Source organism: Carya illinoinensis, chromosome 10 (assembly GCF_018687715.1).
Source record: "Carya illinoinensis cultivar Pawnee chromosome 10, C.illinoinensisPawnee_v1, whole genome shotgun sequence".
Lineage (NCBI taxonomy): Eukaryota > Viridiplantae > Streptophyta > Magnoliopsida > Fagales > Juglandaceae > Carya > Carya illinoinensis.
The window spans coordinates 5,781,169-5,799,381 of record NC_056761.1 but is presented as its reverse complement, the minus strand read 5'-3'; the positions used below and the strand labels follow the sequence as shown (position 1 = coordinate 5,799,381).

At 34.5% G+C, this 18,213-nt stretch overlaps 1 protein-coding gene across 1 annotated transcript; it reads right to left on the bottom strand.

Moving 5' to 3' along the window:
* Nucleotides 1–663: 663 nt before the first annotated feature.
* On the bottom strand, nucleotides 664–17,335 carry LOC122278833 ((-)-germacrene D synthase-like). The gene is made up of 7 exons (XM_043089036.1): nucleotides 17,024–17,335; nucleotides 7,895–8,180; nucleotides 7,224–7,605; nucleotides 6,802–7,020; nucleotides 1,676–1,814; nucleotides 1,305–1,553; nucleotides 664–1,195 (listed from the first exon to the last, which is right to left on the bottom strand). Exons 1-7 carry the CDS (start codon nucleotides 17,165–17,167, stop codon nucleotides 902–904), a joined length of 1,713 nt encoding a protein of 570 aa, XP_042944970.1. The 5' UTR covers nucleotides 17,168–17,335; the 3' UTR covers nucleotides 664–901.
* Nucleotides 17,336–18,213: the final 878 nt, after the last annotated feature.

Sequence of the window (18,213 nt, the reverse complement as noted above, 5' to 3'; positions counted from 1 at the left end):
TAGAACGAGAAGTTCCCCCTGCTCCTATTTTAACTGATAAACCTGATCTTGATATCATTCAACAATATTTTGATGGTACTGTTAAAATTAGTTTTGATCAAAATCCGGCACCAAGTTTCAGAAGAAACTCCTTCGCTGGATCTAGAACTTCTTTTAGAGCTTATCCCATGACTCTAGGTATTACTCCCCAGAGCCCTCTTCGCTCTCACCTTCCTTCTCTTCTTCTTCATCCCTAACCTCCCATCTATTCTTCTGTAATCTTGTTTAAACTTGTTTATATTAATAAACTTTTTTATATTCATTACCTGTTTATTTTCATTATTATTATTGCATTCATATTGGCAGGTTCTACCGCCCTTTTATTTTTTGCAATCACATTTATATTTCAGTACTGCATACATGCATTGGTTGGCTAAGCCACCCCATTACTCTACTCATGTTTAATTCTTTCCATTAATCTTTGTATTTATTCAGTTTCTTCCCTTCTTCTCTCATCTGCTCTTACTGTAAAAATGAAAAATACTATTTTGCTAATTCTCAATAATTTGATGATGCATGCAGTATCTTTTTTTTTTTTTTTTTTTTTTTTTTGGGTGTAAAATATAGTAAAATACCTAACATAATTAGATCATAAGGGTGCAAGTGCAATAACTGTGATCCTTTATTCATTGCATACAAGCATATAATACAAACAACCATATAATACAAGGGAAAAAAAATAAAAATAAAAATAAAAAAGATAACTAATGACAGGCACCAGGAGCGCTAGCTAGCATATTCTTTTGCCTTCATTTTTTTTACATGCACACAGATCATAGGGAATTCAAACACGTACGTACGTATTATCACTCAGTTGATCATGGAAGGATCGGACCACTTAATTAGATCCATATTCTCCTGATCAGATGAGAAGAGGATTTACAAGCAAGGAGGTAATATAATCTTTCAGCATATGAGAGTTAGTATATCCATCATCGTCCTTGTAAACAACATCCATTACACGAGCAAGATTCAGAACTCGCACCAGGACTGGCATCGGGACAGCAGTCGGCTTGAGGAACCCTTGATTGATATCTTTCCATGCATCGGACACTTCTTTTTGGAACAGTTCGTATACCTCTTCCTCTGCTGAAACACCATACTGTTTCATGTAGCACTCAACCGCTGAGGCAACATGTCCTCTCTTTTGCTCAAACTACAGCACGTACCCATAAATTAATGTGCATTAATGGTTACATAAAAAGTACGTACTATAGTAGTGGGGAAATGCCGAGGGGAAAAGCATAATGTTGAGTTTATTGTACCTTATGGGAGACAATGTCGTCCATGAGTCTGGAAATAATTGTTGAAGCTGTAACGATTTTAGGGCCATTGGAGATCCATTCAAAGACCTCTCTGTTTGCAATATTTCCCATGCCAACAAAGGAAGTTGTGGCCAGCATTGAATAAGCTGAAGATACTAGGGCATTACGCATGTACTCCTCCATTGTTGGAACGAAGCTTTCATGACACCACTTGGCTTCCACTTGGTAGGCTTGGACTAATTTTTTCATCTGCGACGCACACAGTAAAAATAAATTCATGTAAATCATCATATATTCGGTTTAAAACGAATTTAAAAAAAAAAGGTTCTCAGGTAATATTAATCTAGAATTATTATTGGCAGCTAGCTTACTCCTTCCTTTGCATAATGCACACTGAATGATCTTCCCTCTTTTGCAGTCTCTGCCTCAATTTCATCGTAAATATGTAACAATGCCCGATAAAGTGGCTTCATATACTCGGGAAGTAGATCTATGGCGCTAACATCCAATCTGAAGATGTATGCAAATAACGAGAATTTCCATATCATTATTTATCTTTTGTTGGACTATGTTCAAGCCACTAATGCAATACCTGACTTGCAACGTACAAGTAATGCACAACCAGCAGCGTGCATGAAACCTGCTCCAGCAACACAACCTGCAGCATGCACCATACAGCAGTTGGTGTGCAGACAGCACAAAATGACAACTCTGTCCAGCATACTCTGCAGCAGCCAATAACCAAAGCATCCTCCAAAATATTCTCCAACCATCCCTTGTAAATGCAGCAGACCTTTGTCTTATTAGCTGCAGCTTTTCTGATGTAAAGATTTTCTTTTATCTCTTTCATTGATATAAATACAGAGACACTGCCTCATTGTAAATAAGAGGGATTTTAATATACAAAGAACTTTCAGTTCTAGCATGGTATCAGAGCATACCAAAGACTAATCGTCTATCCTTTTTTTTTTTAAGTTCTATCCATTCTTTTATCATGTCTGAGTTCACAGGTACTCTTTCCTCTTCATCAACGCCTTCTTCTTCTCCCTCCCTCCCTCCATCAAATTTTTCTCACATACTTTCAGTAAAGCTAACACCCGAGAACTACCTTTTCTGGAAAGTGCAACTTGTCCCTTACTTAAGAGGCCAAGGTCTATATAAGTTTGTTGATGGCTCTTCTTTAGCTCCTCCTCCCGTACTTCCCACTGGTGAATCAAATCCCAAGTATGAAACCTGGGCTCAACAAGACCAATTTGTCATGTCTGCACTTATATCTTCATTTTCTGAACCTATAATTGCACAAGTAATAGGCTGCTCATCCGCTCGAGAGGTATGGCTATCTTTAGCCTCTACATATGCATCTTCCTCTCAAGCACGTATTGTTCAAACACAATTCCAGCTGGCCTCACTTAAGAAAGGAACAGAATCTATCTCTGCTTATTTTCAACGTGCCAAACTGCTTGCTAATACAATGGCAGCAGCTGGACGTCCCTTACCCTCATCTGAATTTGTTCCATATCTTTTAGCTGGTCTTGGACCAGACTATGATGCTTTGGTTTCATCTGTCACTACACGACTTGATCCCATACCCACTGAATCATTACTAGCACATCTCCTTGCACATGAGGCTAGATTGCAACATCATTCAGCAAATGCAGCAGTCTTTTCTCCTGAAGCAAATTTCACTGCTCGTGGCACCTCACGAGGTCGAGGTTTTCGTGGTCGAAACATTAATAGAGGTCATGGGGCTCGCAACAACTACAGGGGCCGAGGGTCCTCCTCTCCCAATGGCTTTACAGGTATACCTTCCTCTACTCCCTTTACCTCTCAAACTGACTCAAGACCAGTATGTCAAGTCTGCAACAGGGTGGGGCATATAGCCCTCACATGCATATACAGATTTAACCAAGCATACACCTCAGTAGCTCCTGCCTCAGCCCATTACACTGCCTCTACCCATCCCATCGATGCCACTTGGTATCCTGACGCGGCAGCAACAAACCATATCACGAGTGAGCTTGCTAATCTCAATCTTCAATCTGCTGAATATGCTGGTGCAGAGCAACTTCAAGTTGGTGACGGGTCATCTGTCCCAATCTCCCATACTGGTTCAGCCCTTCTTCCACATTCTTCATCAAACTTTCTTTTAAATAAATTACTTTGTGTTCCATCATTCACTAAAAATCTCCTTTCAGTTAAACAGTTTTGTTCTGACAATAATGTCTTTTTCCAATTCTTTTCTGATCATTTTCATGTAAAGGACTGCAACACCGGGAACATATTGCTCCAAGGAACAACCCATGATGGTCTCTACACTCTATCACCTCCATCTCCTTAGGCCAACACAAGCTCTCTCTCTTCCATCCCAATGTGGCACTCACGTCTTGGCCACCCGTCCTTTAAAGTTGTTCAAACTGTTTTACTTCAGCATGGTCTTCCTTTTGAGAAATGTCTTCAATGTATTTTTGTAATGCTTGTGCCATGGCCAAGCACCATCGTGTACCCGCATATACTAGAAATACAAAGTCTCATTCTCCTTTTGATTTAGTTTTTAGTGATTTGTGGGGACCTGCACCTCATGTTTCTCCTGATGGTTTTAAATTTTATATTTCCTTTGTAGATGATCACTCTCGGTATACCTGGTTATTTCCTCTTCAAAACAAGTCCCAAGCTTTGTCAATTTTTCTGAAATTTAAGTCTCACGTTGAGTTACAATTCAGCACTAAAGTTAAGCAACTTCAAACGGACTGGGGTGGGGAATTCAGATCATTCATTGACACTCTTTCCACTGCTGGAATTACTCATCGTGTAACATGTCCCCATGCTCATACTCAAAATGGCATTGTGGAAAGAAAGCATAGGCACATTGTCGACTCTGGCCTTGCGCTCCTTGCACATGCTTCAATTCCTTTGACATTTTGGCCCTATGCCTTTCAATTGTGCGATTAATTAACATATTGCCATCCCCTTCTCTAAACCACACCTCCCCTTTCTTCATTCTTCATAAAAAGGAACCAGATTACACATCTCTGCTAGTTTTGGTTCGGCCTGTTGGCCTTTAACCAGGCCCTATAATAAACATAAGTTTGATTATAGGGCAGTGGAGTGCGTATACTTGGGTCTAAGCCCAGCTCACAAAGGATCAATATGTTACCACATTCCCTCCAAAAGAATCTACATTTCCAAAGACATAAAACACAATGAAACCCACTTCCCTTTCAAAGATACTCTCAACTTCACCACATTAAAAACATCCGAGCCTCCCAAAGCTGTCCTTCCCATTGTTGTTTTCCCCTCACAGCAACCACAACAGACCCAAAGCATTTTAGTTCCAATTCCAACCTCCTCTTCACAGCCTCCATCACAACCATTTGCACCAATCCCTACTCAACCAGCACATGCAATGGCAACTCGCTCAAGAACTGGTTCAATACGACCATGTCAATTTAATGATGGCACCATTCGGTGGCCACCTCCTCAATCTCATCTCTCAACCAACTCCCCTATCCCAGAAACACCCACATGTTTTTTTGTTGCACAGCAGTTTAAGGAATGGAGAGAAGCCATGTCAAGAGAGTTCAATGCTCTTCTAGCAAATGATACTTGGTCACTCGTACCAGCCTCTGAAGCTCAAAATGTAGTGTCATGCAAGTGGGTATTTCGCACCAAACAACTTGCCGATGGTAAAATAGAAAGGAGGAAGGCACGTTTAGTCGCAAAAGGATTTCTTCAACAATGTGGTTTGGATTATGATCAAACATTCAGCCCTGTGGTTAAAGCCACTACCATTAGACTTGTTCTAGCCTTTGCCGTGACAAATGGATGGCCTGTCCAACAATATGATGTTCAAAATGCTTTCCTCCATGGACCGTTATCTGAAACAGTTTACATGAACCAACCACCTCGCTTCTCACATCCGCAATTTCCTCATCATATTTGCAAACTAAGGAAAGCCATCTATGGCCTGAAACAATCACCAAGAGCCTGGTATTCTCGGCTAAGTCAGAAACTCATTGATCTTGGGTTCAATATTTCATCTGCTGATAGCTCCTTATTTGTTCAAATTAATGGTTTTGCATGTCTCTATGTACTAGTTTACGTAGATGACCTTCTTGTTACGGGATCCAACATGCAGCTCATTAATGACCTCATTCATGCATTACGGTCAGATTTTCCAATTACAGACCTCGGCAGACTTCATTTCTTTTTAGGAATTGAAGTAACACATAACTCAGATGGTTCAATGTTACTAACTCAGAAGAAGTATATTGCTGACTTGTTGGACAGGACAAACATGACACTAGCAAAACTAGTCAAGACCCCAATGGCAACTTTGGAAAAACTCAGCATGCATTCAGGTAATCCATTTGAAGATGTTACTCTCTACAGAAGTACAGTAGGGTCCCTCCAATATTTGTCATTTACAAGGCCAGACTTAGCCTTTGCAGTAAGTAAAGTCTGCCAGTACATGCACACTCCAAGAGTCCCTCATTGGCAAGCAGTAAAAAGGATACTTAGGTATCTTAAGAACACATCTCAGCTTGGATTAAGTTTTTCTCGTTCCCCCTCAATGAATCTCATTGCATTTTCTGATTCGGATTGGGCTGGGTGCCCAGATGACAGAAGGTCAACAAGTGCTTACTATGTTTACTCCGGATACAATCTGATCTCATGGTCCTCAAAGAAGCAGCAAACCATAGCAAGGTCATCAACCGAGGCTGAGTTCAAATCAGTAGCTAATGCCACTGCAGAAATCATCTGGGTCCAACACCTATGTCGAGATCTCGGCATCAACCTACAAGCTGCTCCAGTATTGTATTGTGACAACTTGGGGGCCACGTATTTATCATCCAATCCTGTCTTCCATGCTCGAACAAAGCATGTTGAGATTAATTTTCATTTTGTGAGAAACAGAGTTCTCAACAAATCTTTGCAAGTTGCATTCATTTCTAGAAAAGACCAGGTAGCAGATCTCCTCACAAAACCCTTGTCTTCTTCATGGTTTCAACACTTGTGTTCAAGTCTACGCTTGTCTTCATTGCCGCTTGACTTGAGGGGGTCTGTTCAAGCCACTAATGCAATACCTGACTTGCAACGTACAAGTAATGCACAACCAGCAGCGTGCATGAAACCTGCTCCAGCAACACAACCTGCAGCATGCACCATACAGCAGTTGGTGTGCAGACAGCACAAAATGACAACTCTGTCCAGCATACTCTGCAGCAGCCAATAACCAAAGCATCCTCCAAAATATTCTCCAACCATCCCTTGTAAATGCAGCAGACCTTTGTCTTATTAGCTGCAGCTTTTCTGATGTAAAGATTTTCTTTTATCTCTTTCATTGATATAAATACAGAGGCACTGCCTCATTGTAAATAAGAGGGATTTTAATATACAAAGAACTTTCAGTTCTAGCAGACTATATATATGATCAGAAAACTACCTATATTATATCATAATTGAAACTGAAATTAGAGACCGAATATCATCATGTAACCTTTCGATTGCTTCCGTAAATAGCTCGAGTTCTTCGTACAAACCAAAGGCATCGTAGGTATCATCAATAATGGATGATATGGCTATTACTTTTATCAGAATCCCTCTTGCAAGGGAATATTGAGGTTCAAAATACACTCCCAAGATCCAAAAACAGCACTCTACTATTCGGTCTCTCGCATAAGGCAGCTTTGTTGCAAAGTCTAAGTTTTTCCACCAACTGAAAAACGTTCAACTCAACTTTAATTTTTAGTATGACTATTTACAACAGTCTCCAGGGACCCAAAAAAAATGCTTTTCCTCCCGTATATAGATCACTTTTACCATCATCCATGCATGCAGTACTGGTACTGCTCGGTCATCTATTACGTAAAGTACTTCAAAATCGATCATGTAGTTTATGATCATGCAAGTTGGGCTTACTTTGTAATGTTGCATACTTCTTTCTGGTGTTGTGCTTGTACGACATTAAAATTTAACTTGGCAAAATTCAGCAAAGTTTTGTTGTGTGAATCTTCCTCCTGGTAGATGGAGATGTAATGGATTGCCTCTAACCTCTGTAATCCTTTACGGATGGGCCGATTCAGAGCATGAGTTATTTTCTTTTGCAAATTACTGGCCACCTTGATATCATGACTCACAAGTGACTCAAGATGAGTGGTGGTAAAAACAAGGGCTTCATCAAGAATATCTTCTCCACGGAAGCCAAGATATGCAGCCTCGTACAAACTCAGCATGCCATTCACGTCAGAAATTAAGGATGCCTTGAAATCACCTCTCTCATCTTTGAATTCGTTGAAAATATCTGTTTCATAATTACTACGTCTATGTTAATGAGCACTCAAAAGACAAAAGAATCAACTGATGCGATTAATTAATGCTGAATGAACACTAATTTGAATGCGCCAAGAAGAATTAAACCTAGCTAGGACACACCAATTACTCCTTGTTTTCCTAGCAACCAACCCTAATTAGAACAAAAGTCTAATTGATTGTAATTTAATGATATAAATATAACATTAGCAGTACTGCTGGTTATAAGACATTTTTCAACGAAGAAAAACTGTAAAATTTAATGACAAATGAGAACGTACCACATGAAACATTATACCCTTGTTGTCTAAGCAATCGAAACCAGAGAGCAATAGTGCAAAGGTTAAGGTCATTGTCCTTATCGTTGTTATTAAAACAAGGAGGGTTCGTGTGCACTTCCTGCAGAATTTCGTCAATCTCACTTTCAAAATGATATGAAACACCTAAGCGCTGAATTGCATCAATCAGGCCCAATTTTCCTGAAAGCGTTTCAGCAGGAGTCACGAGCATTCTCTTCAACTCTTCCTTCGATTCTTGGAGTTGCTCCATAATTTTATCATCTGCGTCCTACACGAGTAAATTAGTTCACATTATCATGAGTTCTAGATCGAGACCATGATAATTAAGTTTTGAAGAATTTTAATTCTAAAATGTGAAAAAAGATTGCGAGATCCAGCTTTAGCAATGACTATTTTATTATTTGCAATTATGGTGCGAGTTAGATCAAAGATTGGATAAGAAATCCATGACCAGTCATTTTAGAGATCAAAGTTGGCGGTAAATGGTAAAACCAGTCATCTCGACCACAGTATATGATATGTAAACACGGAAAATGATATCTTAAACTTTTTATGTTTGGCTAGTCCAATGCAGAGGAAGATAAGCTTTAACTTCAAAATTGTCGTATCATAAGAAAAAAAAAGAATCAATCTTTTTTATTGAACGTGTTGTTTGTTCATTTTGGCGACTTTTGGACTTGTATTGTCCATTGCCAATGCTCTAAGTCCAACGTATGATATCCACTCCTTCAAATTAATTACAAATTTGGTTTGCTAAAATATTTAAATATAATGCGTTTCAATATATGGACCAAAGAGTTGTTTCTATAATTTATATATATTAGCTTTGAAAAATAATATTTACAGTTTTAAAATGTATAAATATCGTATATTTTTTTAAAAAAATATAGATAAATTTAAAATTTTATTTAAAAAAAAAATTTAACAATTGATTTAAATTTTTTTTTTTTAAATACGTGAGACTTACTTATCATAAAACTACATGACCTAATATTAGGAAACTATTTTCATTAATGAATAAGCTGCTATCTGGCATGTATCACTTCATTGAGATTTTGGCATATTAATTTCAGAATTTCAATGAAATGAATATGAAAAAATCACGGGTAGATTATGTTTCTTAATTTTCAGCATGTTAATTTGTTATGCTCATGTCATTTATAAAATACTTTATGAGAAATATTTGTTACTGTAAAAGGCACATCATGACGTACGTTTAATATATAAACATTTGACATAACTTGACATCTCATTACAGGAAAAAAACAAAAAAAAAAAAACATGGCTTCAAACGTCTATATATGAATATTGTAGCCAAGCCAAGCTTTTTGCTAAACCCAATAACTTAATTTTAAAAAAATAAAAATAATAAATAAATAAATCTTGTGAACGGACACTTTGACATGTGATGAGAGTTCTCGCAAAATAGGCAAACCCCATTGCTACAATAGCAGCAAGCAAGCAAATTAATTGTTAAAAGATTGCATGGCACAAAGTACTCTATAGCAAATCATGTTACTATATATACATATATATAAATATATAGAGTATTAGCAAGAGAACTAACACTACTAAGATGAAGTTCCCTACACGGTTCTTGCTTTTGGTGCCATAATTTTAAGTTTGTCTTCGCATCACTTTGCCATCAAATAATGTCTCCTAAATGTAATTGATTGGCATGATATGTCACTTACATATATATATATATGTATGTATGTATGTATGTATGTATTTATGTCAATAAAGATGCTTACAAATAAATTTATTTGCCACTTTAACGACGACTAAGAAATATGTGATATCATATGGTCGAGTCGGTGACAAAGAGACATAAATACATATATTGTTATAAAATCATAGAAAAGAGAGAGCCATAACGTATTATAAAACTTTTAAAATGAGAGAAAAAGAGATAGAGCTCAGAAAGGTTATGAAGCTTATGAATTTCTTAAAGAATTCAACGATATATATAGGCGTACAAAGGGAACTATGCTAGCTTACTATGCTGCACTATGCTAGTACTATGTACTATGCATTTGACGACTAGATAAATGTGGTCATACAATTCAAGATAGTTTATAACACTTCCCCTTTGGATGACCATATTTAAAGAATATGCCTCGTTAAAACCTTGCCAAGGAAAAACCCTGTAGGAAAAAACCAATGGCGAAGGAAAAAGAGTACAGTATTCATGTGTATCGCCGAGTGCTTTAGAATTGCCTCATTAAAACCTTGCAAAAGAAAACCCAGTGAGATAAAACCTTAGCGAAGGAAAAAGAGTACAATCAGCACAAGTCTTCAAGACATTACTTCCCCTGAAAAGTGCATGATAACAGGTCTTCAAACCTCCACATTCCAATGTTTTGCATAATCTTCTTAAATGTTGCAGTTGGTAATGCTTTAGTGAATAAATCTGCCAGATTTTTACTTGACCGTACCTTCTTGATATCAATTTCAACTTTCTTCTCATGAATTGCAATGATCTTCTTGTGTGTATCTGAAAGATAACTCGCATCTGTACATCCAACTAACTATGGACTTGATCCATGTTGATAAAATAATCACAACTGGATCTTTCTGCTCATCACTACTCTTCTGGAATTGTACTCTTCTGGAGTTCTTGTAAATAACACAGTTAGTGGAGAATTCATCAACATTAAACCGCTAACCTCATTTTTTAATAAAAACGGTGGCCAGCCTTTTAAGATCAGACAAGCACCGCGGATTTCAACTCCTCTGTAGGTGTCAGGCCTGCTGTCAGGCACTGCAGCTATCAGGCGTGCTGTCAGACGCCGCAGAGCTATGAAGCTATATTCCATCTCTTTTCTCTTGCTTCACGAGAGATGTTGTATCATAATTTTCTCTATAAAAGAGATATTCAGCTTATCTTCATTCGCATCTCATCTTCTTCACTTTTCTATAATCATACTGCATTTTTACTCTGCAATCTCTTTCTGCATTCTTATTCTGCAATCTCTCTCTGCAATGGCTCACCAATCTTCTCAGGGTCAATATATGAGGTATTCTGCACCTCGTTCATCAGTTGTTCCTGCTTCTACCACAGGTGCTATCATGCAATATAATGATCTGACTCGTAGGTCAGATAATGAAGCTATTTATGAGCTTGTGAGTCTCGGTACCCGATACTCATCATCCATTGTCGCATTTTCTCAGCGACTGCAATCCAGAACTTGTGGAGTTGACAATCTCCACGAGAATATTGCTATACTTCAGCGACTTCTTCTGGAGTCCAACATGAAGATAGAATCAATAAAGAAAGAGAATAAGAATTTAAAATCATTGCTTAAATCTTCTTTTCGATTGCCCACCCCTTTAGATAGGGATGCTATGCAGATTCTTGAAGAACAAGAGCGTTTGAAGAATGAGGCAAAGTGTTTCAAATTTTTGTAATTCTTGCTTCAAGATAATAAAATAATATTTCACAAATATTCATATTTGTGTTTCTATCTTTTGGTAGATGTTCTGTGTGCTCCCTTTTATTTATTCTTTAATAATGCACACTTCATATCAAACCCATAATATGAATCTGAAATACTAATTGTATTAAAAGATGGTATTTCATGACTAATAACATCATCCATCTTCCCCTTGAAGCCGCAAGGGTTTCAAATTTATATTTCAAATATGTGCAGTTTTTATGAGCTCTTCTGGAACCTCAATGACATTTAAATCATATATATAAACTGCAATAATAGCTTGTTTCCATTTGCGTTTGGATTGCTTTAAATCATATAAGGATCTTTGAAACTTGATAGAATACATATTTCCAGATGTATTCATATTAGAAGCTTCAGACATTTTCTATCCTTCAGGGATTTTCATATATATATCATGATCCAATGATCCATATAAATATGCAGTTAATCATGCATATCCAAACTCTCGGTAACTTTCAAGCTAATAAAAATCTCAATATGATTTCAACCACTTTAAAATCATATCAATATTGTTTCTTCGAGAAACTAACTTGTGATTTCTATATCATATTTTCATATTAAAAGTTTCAGGCTTTTTATATCATGTATATAAATATCCACTGATATTTAATAAAAATCACATCTTTAGGTGTTTGGACTTCAAGTCCATATTTATCACATTTTACTTAGTGATATCAATTCTGCAGGAATTGAGAAACTGACTCGTGATTTATATATCACATTTTTATTTCCTTTCCATAAATACCCACTGATATTCAACAAGCATCACCTCTTTAGGTGTTTGGACTATAAGTCCCGATGCATCATATTTTACTAGTGAATCAATTCTGCAGGAATTGTTTCTTTCAAATTTGGCTAATATTTTACGTCGTATTTTTCGACGATTCTTGATTCACTTTCATCATTATTTCTGGTAATATCAATTGTCATCTCATATGGAAATACGTTGTCTACAACAATTTTATTTCTATCCAAAATTTCTCCATTATTCATGAAATGTAACGAGATCTCGTTATTTTCAGGTACCTGTCCCTCTTCAAGGGAAGACATTTTCATGAAAAACCTCTTCATGAGGTACTCTTCAAGAGTTTATATAGGAGAATTTTATACAGAGAATTTGGATGGACTTTATTGCTTGTTTTGTGGGAATTGCCTCTTCAGGAGTACCAAATTATTTATGCCTTACTCTTTTGAGATACTCTATCTTTTGTATCGATAAGTCTCACATGCCTTTATACATGTCTTTAGACTGCTGAATTTCTTAATTGTCCTACAGGGACTTCAATCCTCGCTGGGATTTTAGCAACTAGAATATAAGACATTTTTATCTTATTGTATCCAAAATTTAATTATCATCTGAACTTCTGGTTCACATATGATAATCAAGATAACATCGAATAATTTCATCTTATTTGCTTCAAACAAATTTTTCTTTCCACTTCTGGTGGTAAAACTTTATAGTAAAAGAATCTTCTGGTTCTTTTATGGACGTCCATATGAAAATCATTCGACTTATCGTAATTGATTTTGGATGATCAAGATAACCATGAAAAGATACAAATATTTTGAATCATATCACCTTTTAATGCATCATAATATTTGATTCAATAATTTGTATAATATCATCTCAAAGAGAAAGCTTACAGCTTTTCCAATACGAGCTTCTGGCCCGAAAAGATATTCATTATCACGTCCAATCTCTTAGTTTCTTTGAATGAAACGCATCATTCTTTTCACTTCAGGGAATAGAATGACATAAATTCATTATCATTCACTTCAGGGAATGATATAGATCTAGTAAAACGTGAATAATGATTCTTATCAAAAACTCATTATTTTGCTCAGTCACTGATACAGATTTAGAATATATTGTGAACGTTTGCATTTCATATTGCTACTTCAGGAGCATACTTGATATTGCTACTTCAGGAGCACATTCGAGACGTTCATTCAAATATATATTCTTTCCACAATTTAAATTATGCAACTTCAGGTGCATAAATCATAATGAGTTTTTGGTACAAGTATCACTCATATGAGATACTCAATAAAATTATTGATTTAGGGCGATCCTTCAGGGATGCTCCATTTCCATTCTCAGATAAATCATATCATCAATAATTTATAACAAGTATAAAAGAATAAATAAAACTTTTATTACTACAAAACATTGCAGAATATAAAAATATTTTATAATAAGATAAAGGAAATACATTAATTAAAAAGGAACACTTTCATGATCAACTCTACCACTAGAATTCTCAAAGAAATCAAAAACATCAAGGCTTGTAATATCTTCTCCATCTATAGAATCTAAAGCATATGATGGTTCAGTAAAATTTGTTTCAAATTTCTTTATTTTCTTTTATAGAAGATTGGTATAAGTCAACCAAGTGCTTATCTGTACGACAGATAAGAGCCCAATGTCCAGTCATACCACATCTATGGCATCCATCTTCATCTTTCTTTAAAAATTTGTTTTGGGGACCTTTGCCCTTCTCTGAGTTGAACCACTTCTGATGGTACGGTGTATATCTATTATTGTCCCTTTTAGTGTGGTCACTTCTAAGACCTCCACTTCCATAGTTTTTCCTACCACGTCCACGCCCTTGTTTTCTTTGAAAAGATGCACCATTCGCTTCTGTGAATGATGTAAATCTAGTACCATTCACTTCAGAGAATGATATAGAACCAGTAGGACGTGACTGGTGATTTCTTAACAAAAGCTCATTATTTTGCTCAGCTAATAGAAGACAAGATATAAGTTCAGAATATTTTTTGAACTTTCGCTCTCGATACTGCTGCTGCAGGAGCACATTCGAGGCATGAAAAGTAGTATATGTCTTCTCTAACAAGTCATCATCAGTGACTTTTTCACCACATAATTTCAATAGCGAGCTAATTTTAAAGAGTACAGAGTTATACTCACTAAGACTCTTGAAGTCTTGCAACCTCAGGTGCATCCAATCATGACGAGCTTTTGGGAGGATTACAGTTTTCTGGTGTTCATATCTCTCCCTTAAATCATTCCACAAAATAAGTGGATCTTTCACCGTTAGATACTCAATTTTTAATTCTTCATGAAGATGGTGCCAAAGGAAAATCATTGTCTTAGCACTGTCCTGCATAGACCCTTAATTTCCTTCTTTAATTGTATCTCCCAGGTTCATCGCATCCAGATGGATCTCAGCATCAAAGATCCAAGATAAATAATTTTTTCCAGAAATGTCAAGAGTAACGAATTCCAATTTTGTAAGATTTGACATTTTTTTTACATATATAAATAAGGAATATAAAAATATATTGAAAAACTTACTTGAAGTAGAGGACTACTAACTTCAAAATCGCCAGAATTTTCGTGCTGATAACGTGTTATTAAATCATAGAAAAGAGAGAACCATAACGTATTATAAAACTTTTAAAAGAAGAGAGAAAGAGATAGAGTTCAGAAAAGTTATGAAACTTATGAATTTCTTAAAGAATTCAATGATATATATAGGCGTACAAAAGGAACTATGCTAGCTTACTATGCTGCACTATGCTAGTACTATGTACTATGCATTTAACGACTAGATAAATGTGGTCATACAATTCAAGATAGTTTATAACATATATATATATATAACCAAACAAATCATTGATTTAAAAGCATGGGAATGCCTTATGTAGATAGTGAAATGAGATAAGATAAGATGATTTGTAAATAATAATAAAATTGTTTATGAACAATGGTAAAATAGTTTGAATTGAGATGTTTTATGAAGTTTTGTAAAATGAAAAAAAAAATTGAATAAAAATATTATAAAATTAAAATATTATTATTGTTTAATATTATTTTTGTTTTGAAATTTGAAAAAGTTGAATAGTTAATATTTTTATTTTGTTTAAAAGTTTGAGAAAATTATTATGATTAGATAATCATTAAGTAAAAAAATCAAATATTTAAAATTAAAAAATATTTATATTTAAAATATTTAGATATTGAGATAAAATGAAATCACAAAACGAAACATTCTTACCATCCAAATCATTTCTAAGCTCATGTGCTATATATGTTATTTTGACTCGAAAATGGCACTTTCAAAGTAGCATGTACAGACATCTATCTTATCCCAATGTTTGATCGGAACAAAGATGGTTAGCTAGCTAGGTATAGTAAAGATTCCATTCTCGTAAGAGAAATATATATATATATACACACATTAGTAAGGCAGCACACATGCTGCACGTGTGCCTAGTTTATATAAATTAAAATAAATAAAATTTTACTAGAATGTCAATTTTATTTTTTTAACATTTTAAATTATTATTATACTTTTATAAGCAATTCATATTATACCTATATAAACTATGTGCTAGTAGGTAAGGTTGTATTTAAATGTTGAATTGAGTTAACATATAACTTAAAAGTTGAATAAAATATTATTTTTTAATATTATTATTTTTTTAAAATTAAAAAAAATAAATTATTTATTATATATTATATTAAAATTTTAAAAAATTATAATAACTAGATCAAATAGATTGAGAAAAGTTTAAAAATCAAACTGACCCTTAATCTACAACATAACAATGCATTTTTTTCTCCCACTCCCCACGGTGCTTCCCGTCTCCACCCCTTTTATTTTTCTCTTTACCTCCCACGTATTTTCTTTGTAAGAAAATATAGTTACAAGTATAATTATACACTAATTTGTACATAAATATAATGTGATTAATTAAAAAGTAGATTTTATTAAAATTAATATTAATTTAAATTTTAAATATAAATAAATCGATATTAATACAAAATTAATACGCAACTGTGTTTATAACTCTTTCTCTTTTCCCAAGGTCCCACCTCTTTTCGTTTTTCCACACCCCTTTTCTTCCCCTGCCCCACCCTTCAAATTCTCTCGAAACTTATCCACCCAATCTCTCTCTCTCTCTCTCTCTCTCTCAATCCCTATGTATTTCTCTACCCCTTCAGAGTTCAGACCCACTCTCTTTTCCCCGATTTTCTCAAACCCCTAACCTCCATCTCTCTTTCTCCCTTTGGAAAATTTCTTGACCAGCCCATATCTCTCTCTCCAACCCTTAGACACTAAGTCGCACTCACGCACAACACCTTCTCTCTCTCTTCTGCTCTATCACACACACTACACTTCCCCCTCTCATCTCAACATAGAAACAGAAATCATCATCACTGTGTTTGTTTTTATTTCCTGTTTTTACAATTTTTTTTTTTTTTAATCTTACGAATTTGAAGCCTCCTCATCTTTCAGATCTGAGATATTTTTTTTTTTGTTTTTTCAATTGATGTGTGTTCGTTTGCTCTTTTTCTTTTTCTTTTTTGATTTTTTAGAAATAAATTTTTTAACTTCACGAATCTGAAACTTCATCTTTCAGATTGTACTCGAGCTCGAGCTCACTTAAGAATACAGGTAAGGTATAAAATTGGAAATAAATCACCAATAAACACAGACGTTCAGAAGTGTAAAAAGACTGAAACATTAGTCGGCAAAAGAAAAATAAAAGGAAACAAAACGAAATTTGGAATGAAAGTAAGGATAAAATTAGAAATGAAAATGTTAGACAAAAATATTAATAGTCTAACATTCCCATTTATATATATAAAATTAGGTGTATATATATATATATATATATATATTACCACGTTGGAGTCATGATCATCAGAAGCATAGGATAGGAAATGATCACCCCAAATGGAAGCAGGAAAATCCGCCAACCTGCGATTCGATTTGTCACGAGTGGCATTTTGGATTGAGGTAGGAACTGCTGAAACCTGGATTGACATCCTACTATTTATCTAATCAGAGACGGTTTTGGTGATTAATGCAGTTGGTAGGGGTGAGTTTACTACAATTTTTGGGTTTCAAATTGAAGGCGAGTGTCACTAACATAGGTGCCACATCCCAGATATTTATAGACGAGCCGAGCTACTCTCTTGCCTCCCATATATTGACCGATTCCTCTTACGCTGGCCCAAAATCATTCCTTCATATTTCTTTTTTTAATTTTTTAATTTATATTTTTTTTATCATTTTAAAATAATTTAAAAAAATATAAAAATAATATTAATAAATTGATAATCACTTTTTTAACTATTAAGTAAAAAAATTAAAATATAGGAGGTGTCAAAATGAGGTGTCAAAGTAGCATACCTCTTTATAAACAAATTGATCGCAATTGCGTGATTGTAGAAAAGATAAATTTACCAATAGTTTGAACTATTATATTCTTTTATGAAAAAAATTTATTAATAATTAAAGAAGTGATTATTAATAAATTTATGTATATATTTATTTTTGTTTAATATTTAAAAATAAATAAATAATATAGAAATAATATTTTTTTTTTTTTTTTCTTATAGGTCCTGCTATCAATTCCAATAACAAGATTCTCGCAGGAAAGTAGCAGATGCTCCCACGTGATAATAAAGGGATAAATTAAAAAATATATATAGATATATATTTCGTATACTTACAAAAGTAGCACCGCATAATTATCGCTAATCATTTTGAATTTTATTTTTTTATTTTTTTCCCATTTTTTAATATATTTAAATATTTTTAAAAAGTTAAATAAATATTCCAATACACTTAGGCTGCGTTTGGGTACTGAAAGTACGTACTCTCAATACTTTTCATTACAATTCATTATTTTATTATTATTTTTTATTTATTTTTATTACTATTCATTACTTTTCACCTATTATTTCTTATTATTTATTACTTTATTATTATTATTTTTTATATACTTTTTATTACTCTCACAATTCTTCTCATCATTTCTCAACACCTAAACCTAAATTTAAAATCACTTTTTTTAATTATTAATTAA